This window comes from Scyliorhinus canicula, chromosome 25, assembly GCF_902713615.1.
Source record: "Scyliorhinus canicula chromosome 25, sScyCan1.1, whole genome shotgun sequence".
In the NCBI taxonomy this organism is placed as follows: domain Eukaryota; kingdom Metazoa; phylum Chordata; class Chondrichthyes; order Carcharhiniformes; family Scyliorhinidae; genus Scyliorhinus; species Scyliorhinus canicula.
The window spans coordinates 2,988,573-3,007,172 of NC_052170.1; the positions used below are offsets into that span (position 1 = coordinate 2,988,573).

The following is an 18,600-nucleotide window of genomic DNA, read 5'->3' on the forward strand; positions in this document are numbered from 1 at the left end:
CCTGCACCGGAGGATCGGCCACAGGAGGCATCACTGAATCCTGCACCGGAGGATTGGCCATGGGAGGCATCACTGAATCCTGCACCAGGGGATCGGCCATGGGAGGCATCACTGAATCCTGCACCAGGGGATCGGCCATGGGAGGCATCAATGCTGCACTGGATGATCGGCCATGGGACGCATCACTTAATCCTGCACCGGAGGATCGCCATGGGAGGCATCACTGAATCCTGCACCGGAGGATTGGCCATGGGAGGCATCACTGAATCCTGCACCAGGGGATCGGCCATGGGAGGCATCACTGAATCCTGCACCAGGGGATCGGCCATGGGAGGCATCAATGCTGCACTGGATGATCGGCCATGGGACGCATCACTTAATCCTGCACCGGAGGATCGCCATGGGAGGCATCACTGAATCCTACACTGGAGGATCAGCCATGGGAGGTATCACTCAATCTTGCGCCAGATCATCGGCCATGGGAGGCATCACTCAATCTTGCACCAGATCATCGGCCATGGGAGGCATCACTGAATCCTGCACTGCAGCGAGGCTGGTTTAAGTCCTCCAGGACCATGATTGGGGCTGATGTTGAAACTATGTGTAGGTGCCAATCCAGTGCAAATTGACAATGAGCCAATGGGGCTTGGGACCATCACTGGGGGTGGGGGATACGCTGGGAGTGGGCATTCTCTCCATCCTCCTCACACCCTGTCCCTTTCCCTTTGGCGTTCATTTCATTGCCAGTCTCCACAGCTGTGCAGGCACTGTCCAAAATCATTGACAGCCGGACAACTCTACGGAGGGCTGTGATAAATGAAACTGACTATCAAAGGGAGGTTCGTCTTGTGCAATATGAAATGGGGATCAGACAGGCTAATCTCCTTCTCAATGTAGAACACCCTGACCATTAAAAATAAGGCAGGGGCTCCCTCAGGTGGCTTCTTCAGTAATGGCAGTGTCCATGTGGGAAATGAGTTGCAGAAACAGAATCTTGAATTCATAATTTGCCTGATCAAGTATTGAGTTGGCGAATCCCCCTGAAGAACAGCTACTGTTGCAATGTACAAAGCTAAATTAACTGTTGGAAGTCTGTGATGAAAGCAGAAAATGCTGTGAATTCCTCATCTTTAAAGAGAACAGATTAATGGTGCGGAGAGTCAGATATTTAATCTTTTACAAACTACAGGGGGAACTGAAAGAACTGCTGACTGCTTATCCCAATCAGGAGAGTGACGAGGCTGCTGTAGCACATACAAATTCAGCCAGGCTCCCAGGAAAGAGCAAAGCTGATCACAGGATAATAGAGAGAGAGAGAGAGCCATGGGCAGATCAATGGAAGAGAGACGTACAGCTTGCAAGGGCTCAGACAGTGGGGCGCTGAATGCTCAGGGGAGAGGTCAAACACAATCGATGTTAAGATTGGTTAGAATAGTGACAGATGGGGCGACACTGTGGCGCAGTGGGTTAGCACTGCTGCCTCACGGCACCAAGGTCCCAGGTTCGATCCCGGCCCTGGGTCACTGTCCGTGTGGAGTTTGCACATTCTCCCCGTGTCTGCGTGGGTCTCACCCCCACAACCCAAAGACGCGCAGGGTAGGTGGATTGGCCACACTAAATTGCCCCTTAATTGAAAAAGAAAATGAACTGGGTACTTTAAATTGATTTTTTAAAAAATATTTAGAGTGTCCAATTCATTTTTTCCAATTAAGGGGCAATTTAGCGTGGCTAATCCACCTACCCTGCACATATTTTTGGTTATGGGGGCCGACACAGACACGGGGAGAATGTGCAAACTTGATACAGATAGTGACCCAGGGCCGGGATTGAACCTGGGATCTCAGCGCCGTGAGACAGCAGTGCTAACCACTGTGCCATCGTGTTGCCCTTCAATTCATTTTTAAAAAATAAGTGAGAATAGTGACAGACGGCAAAGGCAGAAAGGTCACACGACAAAGGGTAAGGGCAAGAGTGAAAACCTCCGGGACAAAGGGCCAGGGTTTGGGGTGAATGTCTCAGACTCTCTCGGAACTGAACAATAGCCAGCGCCTGCAGGAGAGAACATTCAGTCAACGATTGGAGGGCAACACTCAAACTTAGTATAACATAACAGACAATGGAATCACCTGTAAATATACACATATAAGAAAAGAGAGAGAAATGGGGGTTATTTCCTGTTTACATCAGAGCTGCAGGGATCCGGTCAGAGAAACACCTGAAACCACAGCAGGAAGAATAAGCCTCCAACAGGCTTCAGGTTATAAGGGAGCAGGTTATCGAGGGTAACCTCAGCATTGTTCTGAAAGCGGACCAGTTATACACAGCATCATCGTACCAATGATATATCATCGACTTGTCCGAAACCCCAGCATTGCTTCACAGGCATTCTGCTGGTCTTTCTCATACTGCTTCCCAGGAATGGTGTCAGTGAGTTACACTAACCACAGCACCAGGTCAGTGAGTTACACTAACCAGGGCGCCAGGTCAGTGAGTTACACTAACCACAGCACCAGGTCAGTGAGTTACACTAACCACAGCACCAGGTCAGTGAGTTACACTAACCACAGCACCAGGTCAGTGAGTTACACTAACCACAGCACCAGGTCAGTGAGTTACACTAACCAGGGCGCCAGGTCAGTGAGTTACACTAACCACAGCACCAGGTCAGTGAGTTACACTAACCACGGCGCCAGGTCAGTGAGTTACACTAACCACAGCGCCAGGTCAGTGAGTTACACTAACCACAGCACCAGGTCAGTGAGTTACACTAACCACAGCACCAGGTCAGTGAGTTACACTAACCACAGCACCAGGTCAGTGAGTTACACTAACCACAGCACCAGGTCAGTGAGTTACACTAACCACAGCGCCAGGTCAGTGAGTTACACTAACCACAGCGCCAGGTCAGTGAGTTACACTAACCACAGCACCAGGTCAGTGAGTTACACTAACCACAGCACCAGGTCAGTAAGTTACACTAACCACAGCCCCATGTCAGTGAGTTACACTAACCACAGCACCTAGTCAGTGAGTTACACTAACCAGGGCGCCAGGTCAGTGAGTTACACTAACCAGGGCACCAGGTCAGTGAGTTACACTAACCACGGCGCCAGGTCAGTGAGTTACACTAACCACAGCGCCAGGTCAGTGAGTTACACTAACCAGGGCGCCAGGTCAGTGAGTTACACTAACCAGGGCGCCAGGTCAGTGAGTTACACTAACCAGGGCGCCAGGTCAGTGAGTTACACTAACCACGGCGCCAGGTCAGTGAGTTACACTAACCACAGCACCAGGTCAGTGAGTTACACTAACCACGGCGCCAGGTCAGTGAGTTACACTAACCACAGCACCAGGTCAGTGAGTTACACTAACCACGGCGCCAGGTCAGTGAGTTACACTAACCAGGGCGCCAGGTCAGTGAGTTACACTAACCACGGCGCCAGGTCAGTGAGTTACACTAACCACAGCGCCAGGTCAGTGAGTTACACTAACCAGGGCGCCAGGTCAGTGAGTTACACTAACCATAGCACCAGGTCAGTGAGTTACACTAACCAGGGCGCCAGGTCAGTGAGTTACACTAACCACAGCACCAGGTCAGTGAGTTACACTAACCACAGCGCCAGGTCAGTGAGTTACACTAACCACAGCACCAGGTCAGTGAGTTACACTAACCACAGCACCAGGTCAGTGAGTTACACTAACCACAGCACCAGGTCAGTGAGTTACACTAACCACAGCACCAGGTCAGTGAGTTACACTAACCAGGGCGCCAGGTCGGTGAGTTACACTAACCAGGGCGCCAGGTCAGTGAGTTACACTAACCACAGCACCAGGTCAGTGAGTTACACTAACCACAGCGCCAGGTCAGTGAGTTACACTAACCACGGCGCCAGGTCAGTGAGTTACACTAACCACAGCACCAGGTCAGTGAGTTACACTAACCACAGCACCAGGTCAGTGAGTTACACTAACCACGGCACCAGGTCAGTGAGTTACACTAACCACAGCACCGGGTCAGTGAGTTACACTAACCACAGCGCCAGGTCAGTGAGTTACACTAACCACAGCGCCAGGTCAGTGAGTTACACTAACCACAGCACCAGGTCAGTGAGTTACACTAACCACAGCACCAGGTCAGTGAGTTACACTAACCACAGCGCCAGGTCAGTGAGTTACACTAACCACAGCACCGGGTCAGTGAGTTACACTAACCACAGCACCAGGTCAGTGAGTTACACTAACCAGGGCGCCAGGTCAGTGAGTTACACTAACCACGGTGCCAGGTCAGTGAGTTACACTAACCACAGCACCAGGTCAGTGAGTTACACTAACCACGGCACCAGGTCAATGAGTTACACTAACCAGGGCGCCAGGTCAGTGAGTTACACTAACCACGGCACCAGGTCAATGAGTTACACTAACCACGGTGCCAGGTCAGTGAGTTACACTAACCACAGCACCAGGTCAGTGAGTTACACTAACCACGGCACCAGGTCAATGAGTTACACTAACCAGGGCGCCAGGTCAGTGAGTTACACTAACCACGGCACCAGGTCAGTGAGTTACACTAACCACGGCGTCAGGTCAGTGAGTTACACTAACCACAGCGCCAGGTCAGTGAGTTACACTAACCAGGGCGCCAGGTCAGTGAGTTACACTAACCACAGCGCCAGGTCAGTGAGTTACACTAACCAGGGCGCCAGGTCAGTGAGTTACACTAACCACAGCGCCAGGTCAGTGAGTTACACTAACCAGGGCGCCAGGTCAGTGAGTTACACTAACCAGGGCGCCAGGTCAGTGAGTTACACTAACCACAGCACCAGGTCAGTGAGTTACACTAACCACAGCTCCAGGTCAATGAGTTACACTAACCACAGCACCAGGTCAGTGAGTTACACTAACCACAGCACCAGGTCAGTGAGTTACACTAACCACGGCTCCAGGTCAGTGAGTTACACTAACCACAGCACCAGGTCAGTGAGTTACACTAACCAGGGCGCCAGGTCAGTGAGTTACACTAACCACAGCACCAGGTCAGTGAGTTACACTAACCACAGCACCAGGTCAGTGAGTTACACTAACCACGGCACCAGGTCAGTGAGTTACACTAACCACGGCTCCAGGTCAGTGAGTTACACTAACCACGGCTCCAGGTCAGTGAGTTACACTAACCACAGCACCAGGTCAGTGAGTTACACTAACCACGGCACCAGGTCAGTGAGTTACACTAACCACAGCGCCTATTCAGTGAGTTACACTAACCACAGCACCAGGTCAGTGAGTTACACTAACCACAGCACCAGGTCAGTGAGTTACACTAACCACAGCACCAGGTCAGTGAGTTACACTAACCACGGCACCAGGTCAATGAGTTACACTAACCAGGGCACCAGGTCAGTGAGTTACACTAACCACAGCACCAGGTCAGTGAGTTACACTAACCACAGCACCAGGTCAGTGAGTTACACTAACCACAGCACCAGGTCAGTGAGTTACACTAACCACGGCACCAGGTCAATGAGTTACACTAACCACAGCACCAGGTCAGTGAGTTACACTAACCACGGCACCAGGTCAGTGAGTTACACTAACCACAGCGCCTATTCAGTGAGTTACACTAACCACAGCGCCAGGTCAGTGAGTTACACTAACCACGGCACCAGGTCAGTGAGTTACACTAACCACAGCGCCTAGTCAGTGAGTTACACTAACCACGGCGTCAGGTCAGTGAGTTACACTAACCAGGGCGCCAGGTCAGTGAGTTACACTAACCACAGCGCCAGGTCAGTGAGTTACACTAACCACGGCGCCAGGTCAGTGAGTTACACTAACCATAGCACCAGGTCAGTGAGTTACACTAACCACAGCACCAGGTCAGTGAGTTACACTAACCAGGGTGCCAGGTCAGTGAGTTACACTAACCACAGCACCAGGTCAGTGAGTTACACTAACCACGGTGCCAGGTCAGTGAGTTACACTAACCACAGCTACTAGTCAGTGAGTTACACTAACCAGGGCGCCAGGTCAGTGAGTTACACTAACCAGGGCGCCAGGTCAGTGAGTTACACTAACCACAGCGCCTAGTCAGTGAGTTACACTAACCAGGGCGCCAGGTCAGTGAGTTACACTAACCACAGCGCCAGGTCAGTGAGTTACACTAACCACGGCACCAGGTCAGTGAGTTACACTAACCACAGCGCCTAGTCAGTGAGTTACACTAACCAGGGCGCCAGGTCAGTGAGTTACACTAACCACAGCGCCAGGTCAGTGAGTTACACTAACCACGGCACCAGGTCAGTGAGTTACACTAACCACAGCACCAGGTCAGTGAGTTACACTAACCACGGCACCAGGTCAGTGAGTTACACTAACCACAGCTACTAGTCAGTGAGTTACACTAACCACAGCTACTAGTCAGTGAGTTACACTAACCACAGCTACTAGTCAGTGAGTTACACTAACCACAGCACCAGGTCAGTGAGTTACACTAACCACGGCACCAGGTCAGTGAGTTACACTAACCACAGCTACTAGTCAGTGAGTTACACTAACCAGGGCGCCAGGTCAGAGAGTTACACTAACCAGGGCGCCAGGTCAATGAGTTACACTAACCACGGTGCCAGGTCAATGAGTTACACTAACCACAGCGCCAGGTCAGTGAGTTACACTAACCACAGCACCAGGTCAGTGAGTTACACTAACCACAGCACCAGGTCAGTGAGTTACACTAACCACAGCACCAGGTCAGTGAGTTACACTAACCACAGCACCAGGTCAGTGAGTTACACTAACCAGGGCGCCAGGTCAGTGAGTTACACTAACCACGGCACCAGGTCAGTGAGTTACACTAACCACGGCGCCAGGTCAATGAGTTACACTAACCACGGCGCCAGGTCAATGAGTTACACTAACCACAGCACCAGGTCAGTGAGTTACACTAACCACAGCACCAGGTCAGTGAGTTACACTAACCACGGCACCAGGTCAGTGAGTTACACTAACCACAGCTACTAGTCAGTGAGTTACACTAACCAGGGCGCCAGGTCAGTGAGTTACACTAACCACGGCGCCAGGTCAGTGAGTTACACTAACCACAGCGCCAGGTCAGTGAGTTACACTAACCACAGCACCAGGTCAGTGAGTTACACTAACCACGGCACCAGGTCAGTGAGTTACACTAACCATGGCGCCAGGTCAGTGAGTTACACTAACCACAGCACCAGGTCAGTGAGTTACACTAACCACAGCACCAGGTCAGTGAGTTACACTAACCACAGCACCAGGTCAGTGAGTTACACTAACCACGGCGCCAGGTCAGTGAGTTACACTAACCACAGCGCCAGGTCAGTGAGTTACACTAACCACAGCACCAGGTCAGTGAGTTACACTAACCACAGCGCCAGGTCAGTGAGTTACACTAACCAGGGTGCCAGGTCAGTGAGTTACACTAACCACGGCGTCAGGTCAGTGAGTTACACTAACCACAGCACCAGGTCAGTGAGTTACACTAACCACAGCGCCAGGTCAGTGAGTTACACTAACCACGGCGCCAGGTCAGTGAGTTACACTAACCACAGCACCAGGTCAGTGAGTTACACTAACCACAGCACCAGGTCAGTGAGTTACACTAACCAGGGCGCCAGGTCAGTGAGTTACACTAACCACAGCACCAGGTCAGTGAGTTACACTAACCACAGCTCCAGGTCAGTGAGTTACACTAACCACAGCGCCAGGTCAGTGAGTTACACTAACCACAGCGCCAGGTCAGTGAGTTACACTAACCACAGCACCAGGTCAGTGAGTTACACTAACCACGGCACCAGATCAGTGAGTTACACTAACCACAGCGCCTAGTCAGTGAGTTACACTAACCACAGCACCAGGTCAGTGAGTTACACTAACCACAGCTACTAGTCAGTGAGTTACACTAACCACAGCACCAGGTCAATGAGTTACACTAACCACAGCACCGGGTCAGTGAGTTACACTAACCACAGCACCGGGTCAGTGAGTTACACTAACCACAGCACCGGGTCAGTGAGTTACACTAACCACAGCACCAGGTCAGTGAGTTACACTAACCACAGCACCAGGTCAGTGAGTTACACTAACCACAGCGCCAGGTCGGTGGTTGACTGCCAGACCCACACTAGGCAGTGACCCGGGGCAATGCTCTGGGGACCCGGGTTCAAATCCCGGCTCACACACCCACCCGGCCTACCCACCCACCCGGCCCACTCACTCACTCGGCCTACCCACATACCGGGCCCACCCACCCGGCCCACTCACCCACCCGGCCCACTCACCCACCCGGCCCACTCACTCACTCGGCCTACCCACCTGGCACACCCACATACTGGGCCCACCCACATACCGGGCCCACCCACCCGGCTCACACACCCGGCCCACCCACCCGTCCCACCCACACACCCGGCCCACCCACCCGGCCCATCCACCCGTCCCACTCACACACCCGGCCCACACTCCCGGCCCACCCACCCGTCCCACCCACACACCCGGCCCACCCACCCGGCCCATCCACCCGTCCCACCCACCCGTCCCACCCACACACCCGGCCCACACTCCCGGCCCACCCACCCGTCCCACCCACACTCCCGGCCCACCCACCCGTCCCACCCACACACCCGGCCCACCCACCCGGCCCACCCACCCGGCCCACACACTCACCCGGCCCACTCACCCAGCCCACCCACCCGGCCTACTCACCCGGCCTACTCACCCAGCCCACCCACCCGGCCCACCCACCCGGCCCACTCACACGCCCTGATACCTCCGTTCGTGATCAGAATAATACACCATCCTCATTTATTTCCTTTTCTCTTCCCTAATCTTTCAGGAAATCCTGCTGGCCGGTGACACCAATCACGATGGTCAGTTGGACCTGGCGGAGTTCATTGAGTATCTACGACAACATGAGAAAAAGCTCAAGCTGATGTTTAAGAGCCTTGACCAGAACAATGATGGTACTGAGAACCTCAACTGCTTCCTCAGCAGCTATTTATTAGTCCCAAATCTTTCCCCACACCTCTGCAACCCTTTCTTTTTCAGCTGTTTATCCCCTTTGGAAGTTGTTACTGAACCTGCTTCTACAGAAACCCTTTTCTCAAAGTTAATTGCTGCGATCACTGCTATTCAATAATAATCTTTATTGTCACAAGTAGGCTTGCATTAACACTGCAATGAAGTTACTGTGAAAAGCCCCTAGTCGCCACATTCCGGCGCCTGTTCGGGTACACAGAGGGAGAATTCAGAAAATACAATTCACCTAAGAGCGGGGTCGGAATTCTCCGCCGACTCCAAAAATCGCAGAGGCCGTTGTGAACTCATCCGAGGTTCACGACGGCCTCGGGGCCCGCTCCCCGCACCTAATTCACCCCCACCCGGGGGGCTAGGAGCGGGCCCCCGTCGTTCCCGGCCACGACCTTGGCCGCCGGAAATGACGCCCGAACGGCGCTCCTGCGCATGCGCAGATGACATCAGCGCGCAGACGATGCGAACCCGCGCATGCGCGGTGCCGTCTTTCTCCACCGCCGCTCAGCAAGACGTGGCGGCTTGATCTTGCCGGGCGGCGGAGGGGAAAGAGTGCGTCTGTTTTGGACGCTGGCCCGATGATCGGTGGGCACCCTCCGGAGCACAGTCGCGGTGCTCCCGTCCCAATCGGGCCCCTGGATGCCCCAAACAGGCATCCGGCGCCCGTTTCACGAATGCAGCGACCAGGTGTGGTTGCTGCCGTGGTGAAACGGGCGTGAAGGGCCGGCCGCTCGGCCCATCGGGCTCGGAGAATCGCCGTTCGCCGTGAAAAACGGCAAGCGGCGATTTTTCTGAGAGGGGGGGAGAATCGCGGGGGCGCCAGGGGTGCGTAAAAAATGTCGGGAGGCCCTCCCACGATTCTCCCACGCAGCGTGGGGAGCGGAGAATTCCGCCCCACTTCTTTCAGGATTTGTGGGAGGAAACCTACGCAGACACAGGGAGAACGTGCAGACTCCACATAGACAGTGACCCAAGCCGGGAATCGAACCTGGGACCCTGGCGCTTTGAAGCAACAGTGCTAACCTTTGCTGCACATTCACTACCATTGCTGCCCGTGCCATGGAGAAGGTGATGCCGTGTTTTTCTCTGGCCATTGCTATTACACAGGGGGTCCCAGTGACAATGAAGGAAGATCTAAATCAGGATGGGGATGGGGGGATTCACTGCTCTTGTCCTCCCAACAGAGGGCGTGGGTTTGGATGGTGCTATTCAAGGAGTCCTGGCGAGTTGGTGCAGTGTGTCTTGTCAACGGTACACACGGCTGTGCGGCAGCGGTGTGTTGTTCCTCAGATTTCCATGCCATTTTGTTCTTTCTGTGTCTGCAGCTGAGTTGTCCTGTAGTAAGTGTCTGAAGCCACTCCTGGTACCATGTGTTGTTCCTCGTGTCTTAAAGCTCGTAGTCTCAAAGTTGGAGAAGATGCTTTATTGTGAATTTGTTCTGTCTTCAGAGCTTAACTTACGGCCACCTCAAATGCTGCCTGCCTGTCCTGTGTCCTGCTACGAGTTCTGCCTTCCGTGAAGTGTGTCCTCACTTCCTGTCCCAGTGTATTTATAGCTCTCCCGTGCTCCCTCTAGTGCTTGCTCTGTTGTATTGCATCTACTCAGATCTACAATCACCACAAGCGGTACGCACGGCTGTGCGGCAGCGGTACGCACGGCTATGCGGCAGCGGTACGCACGGCTATGCGGCAGCGGTACGCACGGCTATGCGGCAGCGGTACGCACGGCTATGCGGCAGCGGTACGCACGGCTATGCGGCAGCGGTACGCACGGCTATGCGGCAGCGGTACGCACGGCTATGCGGCAGCGGTGGGGGGAGCTGAAATTCAGTTGCCTGCGTGATGCAAATTTTAATTCAAATCATTGTTCGGTCAGAGATAAAAGAACAGTCGCTACTTTCAGATTAGCTGCGGAGCAGGTTACGGAGCAGGTTAAGAAGCAGGTTAAGGAGCAGGTTAAGGAGCAGGTTACGGAGCAGGTTAAGGAGCAGGTTAAGGAGCAGGTTACGGAGCAGGTTAAGGAGCAGGTTAAGAAGCAGGTTAAGGAGCAGGTTAAGGAGCAGGTTAAGGAGCAGGTTAAGGAGCAGGTTAAGGAGCAGGTTACGGAGCAGGTTACGGAGCAGGTTAAGGAGCAGGTTAAGGAGCAGGTTAAGGAGCAGGTTAAGGAGCAGGTTAAGGAGCAGGTTAAGGAGCAGGTTAAGGAGCAGGTTAAGGAGCAGGTTAAGGAGCAGGTTAAGGAGCAGGTTAAGAAGCAGGTTAAGGAGCAGGTTAAGGAGCAGGTTAAGGAGCAGGTTAAGGAGCAGGTTAAGGAGCAGGTTAAGGAGCAGGTTAAGGAGCAGGTTAAGGAGCAGGTTAAGGAGCAGGTTAAGGAGCAGGTTACGGAGCAGAGCCTAGGATCAGATACAGTCAGTTCTTCAACCTGCAAAGAGTTTTCCATTCTTGGCAGAGAATAAAAATTCGGGGAGGGAGAAGTGAAATACTTCTGATCCAGTTTGGAGGTGAAGCTGAGATGGGTGTATCTGCTCCACCCTCTTGTCTTCCTATTTTCAAACGCATTGGCCATGGACACAGGGTTTAAGAAGTTCAAAGGGACACAATAGAGCCCATGACAGGATGGTCATTTGAAAGATCTCTCGGTGTTCCCTCTCCCGAACAATGTTTGGCCTAACACTAGTCTCTCGATTGTTGTCTCTGTGTCTTGGATCAGGTCAGATCGATGCCTACGAAATTCAGAACACACTCTCAACCCTCGGGATCACTATTACACTGCAACAAGCAGAAAGGATCTTGCTCAGGTGAGACTGTGTGTGTGTGAAAGCAAATTCCTCACCATCCATAAGACCATAAGACATAGGAGCAGAATTAGGCCACTTGGCCCATCGAGTCTGCTCCGCCATTCAATCATGGCTGATATTTTCTCATCCCCATTCTCCTGCCTTCTCCCCATAACCCTGATCCCCTTTTGATCAAGAACCTATCTATCTCTGTCTTAAAGACACTCAGTGATTTGGCCTCCACAGCCTTCTGCGGCAAAGAGTTCCACAGATTCACCACCCTCTGGCTGAAAATATTCCTCCTCATCTCTGTTTTAAAGGATTGTCCCTTTAATCTGAGATGGTGTCCTCTGGTTCTAGTTTCTCCTACAAGTGGAAACATCCTCTCCACGTTCACTTATCCAGGCCTCGCAGTATCTTGTATGTTTCAGTAAGATCCCCTCTCATTTTTCTAAACTCCAACGAGTACAGACCCAGAGTCCTCAAACGTTCCTCATACGACAAGTTCTTCATTCCAGAGATCATTCTTGTGAACCTCCTCTGGACCCTTTCCAAGGCCCCAGCACATCCTTCCTTAGATACGGAGCCCAAAACTGCTCGGAATACTCCAAATGGAGTCTGACCAGAGCCTTATATAGCCTCAGAAGTACATCCCTGCAGGGCCGGCTCAAGGTACCGGCAACTCGGGCAGTCACCCGAGGCCGGCCCACCGGTTGGGCCGGTGCCAACCAGCGCATGCACGGTGGCCGCCCTCCCTCAGGCCGCCCCGCACAAACATGGCGGATGGATCCAGGCTCGCCGGTGGTCACTCCGCCCCCCCCCCCCCCCCCCCCCAGCCCCGGCCCCCCCGCCCCCTGGCCCCAGCCCCCCCGGCCCCGCCCCCTTCCCCCCCGGCCCCGCCCCCCCGAAGGGCGCCGAAGTTCAGCTTGCCCGGGGCACCAGCAACCCTAGGGCCGGCGCTGCATCCCTGGTCTTGTATTCTAGCCCTCTTGACATGAATGCTAACATTGCATTTGCCTTCTTAACTGCCGACTGAACTGCACATTAACCTTAAGAGTATCGTGAACAAGGACACCCAAGTCCCTTTGTGCTTCTGATTTCTGAAGCATTTCCCCATTTAGGAAATAGTCTATGCCTAGATTCCTCCTTCCAAAGGGCATAACCTCACACTTTTCCACATTGTATTTCATTTGCCACTTCATTGCCCACTCTCCTAGCTTGTCCAAATCCTTCTGCAACCCCCTTGCTTCCTCAATACTACCTGTCCCTTTGCTGATCTTTCTATCATTTGCAAACTTAGCAAATGTGCCTTCAGTACCTTCTTCCAGATCATTAATGTATATTGTAAAAAGTTGTGGTCCCAGCACAGACCCCTGAGGCACACAAGTCACTGGCTGCCATCCTGAAAAAGACCCCTTTATCCCCACTCTTTGCATTCTGCCAGTCATACAATCCTCTATCCATGCCAGGATCTTACCCTTAACACCATGGGCTTTTAACTTATTTAACAGTCTCCCATGCAGCATCTTGTCAAAGACCTTCTGGAAATCTAAATAAATCATGTCCACTGGTTCTCCTTTGTCTAACTTGCTTGTTACCTCCTCAAAGAACTCGAACAGATTTGTCAGACATGACCTCCCTTTGACAAAGCCGTGCTGACTCAGTCCTATTTTACCATGTGCTTTGCGATCTCATCTAAAATGTCTTCCTCAGGTGAATGAGGAAGGAGCAGTGCTCCGAAAACTAGTGATTGAAACAAACATGTTGGACTTTAACCTGGTGTTGGAAGACTTCTTACTGTGCTCACCCAAGTCCAACACCGGCATCTCCACATCAAGACTCTAAAATCTTAGCAATGACCGAAGTCAGGCCAACTGGCCTATGTATTTCCCGTCTTCTGCCTTCTTCAACAGTGGTGTTACATTAGCCGCCTTCCAGTCCTCTGGGGCCCTTCCTGCCTCCAGTGATTCCTGAAAGATCATCACTAATGCCTCCACAATCCTCAGCTATCTCTTTTTGGACGCTGGGGAGGAGTGCATCCGGTCCAGGTGACTTATCCACCTTCAGACCTTTCAGTTTCCCCAGAACCTTCTCCTTAGTAATGGTCACTGCCAGGGCAGCAATGTGGCGCAGTGGTTAGCACTGCTGCCCCACGCGCTGAGGTCCCAGGTTCGATCCCGGTTCTGGGTCACTGTCCGTGTGGAGTTTGCACATTCTCCCCGTGTCTGCATGGGTCTCACCCCCACAACCCAAAGATGTGCAGGCTAGGTGGATTGGGAATTGCCCCTTAATTGGGAAAATGAATTGGGTACTCGAAATAAAAAAAGTAATGGTCACTGCACTCACCTCTGCCCCCTGGTTCTCCTGGGGCTCTGACATCGCACTGGTGTCGGCCACCGTGAAGGTGGATCCAAGGTGCTGTTGCAGCACTCCCTCAGTACTGACCCTCTGACAGTGCGGCACTCCCTCAGTACTGACCCTCTGACAGTGCGGCACTCCCTCAGTACTGACCCTCTGACAGTGCAGCACTCCCTCAGTACTGACCCTCTGACAGTGCAGCGCTCCCTCAGTACTGACCCTCTGACAGTGCGGCACTGCCTCAGTACTGACCCTCTGACAGTGCAGCACTCCCTCAGTACTGAACCTCTGACAGTGCGGCACTCCCTCAGTACTGACCCTCTGACAGTGCAGCACTCCCTCAGTACTGACCCTCTGACAGTGCAGCACTCCCTCAGTACTGATCCTCTGACAGTGCAGCACTCCCTCAGTACTGACCCTCTGACAGTGCGGCGCTCCCTCAGTACTGACCCTCTGACAGCGCAGCACTCCCTCAGTACTGACCCTCTGACAGTGCGGCACTCCCTCAGTACTGACCCTCTGACAGTGCGGCACTCCCTCAGTACTGACCCTCTGACAGTGCGGCACTCCCTCAGTACTGACCCTCTGACAGTGCAGCAGTCCCTCAGTACTGACCCTCTGACAGTGCGGCACTCCCTCAGTACTGACTCTCTGACAGTGTGGCACTCCCTCAGTACTGACTCTCTGACAGTGCAGCAGTCCCTCAGTACTGACACAGATTCTCTTCTGTCCCCACACAGCATGGACACGGACGGGACAATCACTGTTGACTGGAATGAATTTCGAGACCATTTCATCTTTAATCCGTTAACCAACATGGAAGAGATTGTTGAACACTGGAAACATTCAACGGTGAGTCCATACTCGGGACTGACAGCCACACAAAGCAATCAAATCCAGAAAGGATTGATAGACTAGATTCCTTTTCTCTTGAAGGCGGCTGAAGGGGTGAACTCTTTTTTTTTTAAATTCTAAAAGGTTTTAATGGAGGGGTTAGAGAGAGAACGTTTCCTCTTCTGGGGAGGGATGGTGGGAGGGGCGGGGTGGACTAACTAGAGGCCGTCAATATAAGATAGTCAACAATAAATCCCATCGGGAATTAAGGAGGAATTTCTTCAGCCAGAGAAGTTGGAACTGGCTCCCAAGGGGAGTGACTGAAATGAATAGTATTGGTCCAGTTATGGGGAATTCAGACTTGCAGATGGGAGAAGGGAATAGGGGGTGACAGTGATAGGTGAGGGAAGATGGGAGGAGGTGGGAAATGGGTACAGGCAGGGGTGGGTGAAGCCCCACTCCATTTCTCCCAGCCACCCAGATACACCGACCGTGGCTTCACGCATCCCCTGTGCCAGGGTCGGGGTTCATTCTGAAGGTGGAATTCCTGTTCGCTGAATGGAACAATCAGTGAGCTTTCGGAAGGCCGAGGAACACGGGCTCTACGCTGTCCGGTTTGTACCTTTCCCCCCCTTCTCAGGAGACAGGGCGAGCAGGTTTCGGGGCTGGGGCCATGTGCCAGGGGTTGGGGGCTGATTTCCTGGTATAACAAGCAAGCCCTTTATTGGCTAATGACAGAGTTTGATTTGCTGGCCTGTGGACCAGCCTGTGTTTTGATTGGTGTGAGGACATAAAAGGGTGGGGGGGGGGAGGGGGGTGGGGGAGCAGATGATTAAAAATCAACATCTTGTCCACGTTTGAATACTGAGGGAGCCTTCACTTCAATGGCTGTGGGTGGGGTGTTGGCACTGTGCTGGTGTGTGGGAGAGTCAGACCTAAAGATTGACTGGATGTTGGATTCGTGGAACTGCTGGACACGATACAGTGATTGAATGGGGATAAAACCTGAGGTGATTTTTCCCAGGTCCATGAATGCAGTTAGTACTGACGTCTGCAAATTAGATTTCCTTTCAGAAAATAATATTTTGCAACCTAATATTTGGGAAGCCAGGGAGCTGCTGTGCAGTGAGTATGTCATGGATGGACTCTGGCTCTCAAAGCCCTCCATCACTGCAGGTTTTCCTCACTTCATGTCAGGGTCTGGTGTGGACTCGCTGTTCGAGATCCATCGCCCTGTGATTAGACAATAACATGACAATCAGGAGGGTGAAAGCTAAACAAGGTGGTCTGCTTATCTCGTAATCCCTCAGGTTCTCTTGTAGATGGAGAATCTCAGTCTTGCTGGGCTGAGCAAATCCCCCTTGCTCTGATATTCCCAGTCCTGGTTCCTCTGCAATGATCCCTTTGCTGACTCACAAGCTCGGGGCAGGGTCCATCTCTGATGAGCTGCTTACACTCGACAGTAAAGCTCCCACACCATTATTATAGGGATAGGATGAGACCATTCTCCTCCCATCCAGCCTGCCATTCAATTAGATCATGGTTGATTTGTATTTTACTTCCACTGATCCTGGCTTGCACAGTTTTCCTTACGTAACATAAATCTTTCCAACTCTGTTTGGACTATTCTGTCTGACCCCAGCTATGGGGGAAAGAGAATTTCCAGATTTCATACTGACGCCACGTTCTGTTATTGGGGTATAACTGGGGAGTACTCTCGGGCAGATTCAGGGAAATGTTGCCCCCTCTCCAGATAAACAGGCGCCTCGCTCTAAACTTTGCTTCACCTTGGCTTGCAGTTCCTGGACATCGGCGAGTCTCTGACCATCGTGGATGAGTTCTCACAGACGGAGAGGACGAGTGGATCGTGGTGGAGGCAGCTGTTGGCCGGAGCTATGGCAGGCGCAGTGTCACGCACCTGTACCGCCCCCCTGGACAGACTCAAGCTCTACATGCAGGTGAAGTACGGCCATTCGACAGGAACAGCAGAATGGGCAGTTTCTCTGGCGACCTCTGCAGGATGCTGAGGCCAGTGATGTGAAGGCAGTGAGGATGGGATCAGGATCTGATGACCTGGATCGGGTGATCTAGTTCCTTGCCTTTCTGTGCCACCTGTGTTAAAAACAGTTTATGACACCTCTGTGTGTGCAAGAGAGAATGAGTAACTTGCTATCAGTGTCCTCCACATTGGAACCACTCCTTCCAGCACCAGGAAATGTTTAAGCTAAATGGTGAAATTGCTTGTTCCTCTCCCCTCCAGGTCTTTGCTGCCAAGCAGAGGTTGAACCTAATCGGTGTGTGGATGATGATGGTGAGAGAAGGAGGCTACATGTCGCTATGGCGGGGTAATGGAGTCAATGTCCTGAAAATTACTCCTGAAACAGGCATCAAGTTTATGGCTTACGAACAGGTACTGGGGAGGGCGGGGGAACACGCCCAGTGATTTCAGGGGAACACGCCCAGTGATTTCAGGGGAATATGCTCAGTGCTTTCAGGGAAACATGCCCAGTGATTTCAGGGGAACATGTCCAGTGATTTCAGGGGAACATGTCCAGTGATTTCAGGGGAATATGCTCAGTGATTTCAGGGAAACATGCCCAGTGATTTCAGGGAAACATGCCCAGTGATTTCAGGAGAACATGCTCAATGATTTCAGGGGAACACGCCCAGTGATTTCAGGGGAACATGCCCAGTGATTTCAGGGGAACACGCCCGGTGATTTTAGGGGAACACGCCCAGTGATTTCAGGAAAACATATCCAGTGATTTCAGGGAAACATGCCCAGTGATTTCAGGGGAACATGCTCAATGATTTCAGGGGAACATGCCCAGTGATTTCAGGGGAACACACCCAGTGATTTCAGGGGAACATGCCCAGTGATGTCAGGGGAACATGCTCAGTGATTTCAGGAAAACATGTCCAGTGATTTCAGGGGAACATGCCCAGTGATTTCAGGGGGACATCCTGTGATTTCAGGGGGATATCCCTGGTGATTTCAGGAGCACATGTCCAGTGATTTCAGGTGAACGTGTCCAGTGATTTCTGGGGAACATCCCCAGTGATTTCAGGAGAACATGTCCAGCGATTTTACATCAAGGGGAACCTCACTGATCTTTTTAAAATATATTTAAGAGTACCCAATTAAGTTTTTCCCCGATTAAGGGGCAATGTAGCATGGTCTATCCACCTACCCTGCACATCTTTGGGTTGTGGGGGTGAAACCCACGTAGACATGGGAAGAATGTGCAAACTCCACACGGATAGTAACCCAGGGCCAGGATTCTAACCTGGGTCCTCAGTGCTGTAGGCAGCAGTGCTAACCATTGCGCCACAAGGTGATTGTTCATTCTGGGAGAATCTGGGCTCACTCTGTCTCCTAGTCCCTTCCTCAGGCGTTCTTACAGTGTCCACTCTGGCTGAGGCAGAAAGGTGTGGCTTCCAGTCCCTCCCCAGAGAGCTGAGCACTACCCAGTACAGAACACTGAGCTTGCAGCACAGGCAGAAGGCCATTCAGTCCATCTAGTATGCGCTCCACATGGGCCTCCTCCAACTAAATTGATAAATTTTGCCAGGAAATGTCGGGA

General features: G+C 52.4%; 1 protein-coding gene across 1 annotated transcript in view; it reads left to right on the forward strand.

The window, feature by feature from the left end:
• LOC119957098 (calcium-binding mitochondrial carrier protein SCaMC-1-like) overlaps positions 1 to 18,600 on the forward strand; it is a 37,018-nt gene that overhangs the window by 6,181 nt on the left and 12,237 nt on the right. The window contains exons 2-6 of the mRNA XM_038784788.1: positions 8,858 to 8,984; positions 11,758 to 11,845; positions 14,923 to 15,034; positions 16,816 to 16,974; positions 17,277 to 17,426. Coding sequence (XP_038640716.1) covers positions 8,858 to 8,984; positions 11,758 to 11,845; positions 14,923 to 15,034; positions 16,816 to 16,974; positions 17,277 to 17,426 — 636 coding nt within the window. The remainder of the gene's footprint in view (positions 1 to 8,857; positions 8,985 to 11,757; positions 11,846 to 14,922; positions 15,035 to 16,815; positions 16,975 to 17,276; positions 17,427 to 18,600) is intronic.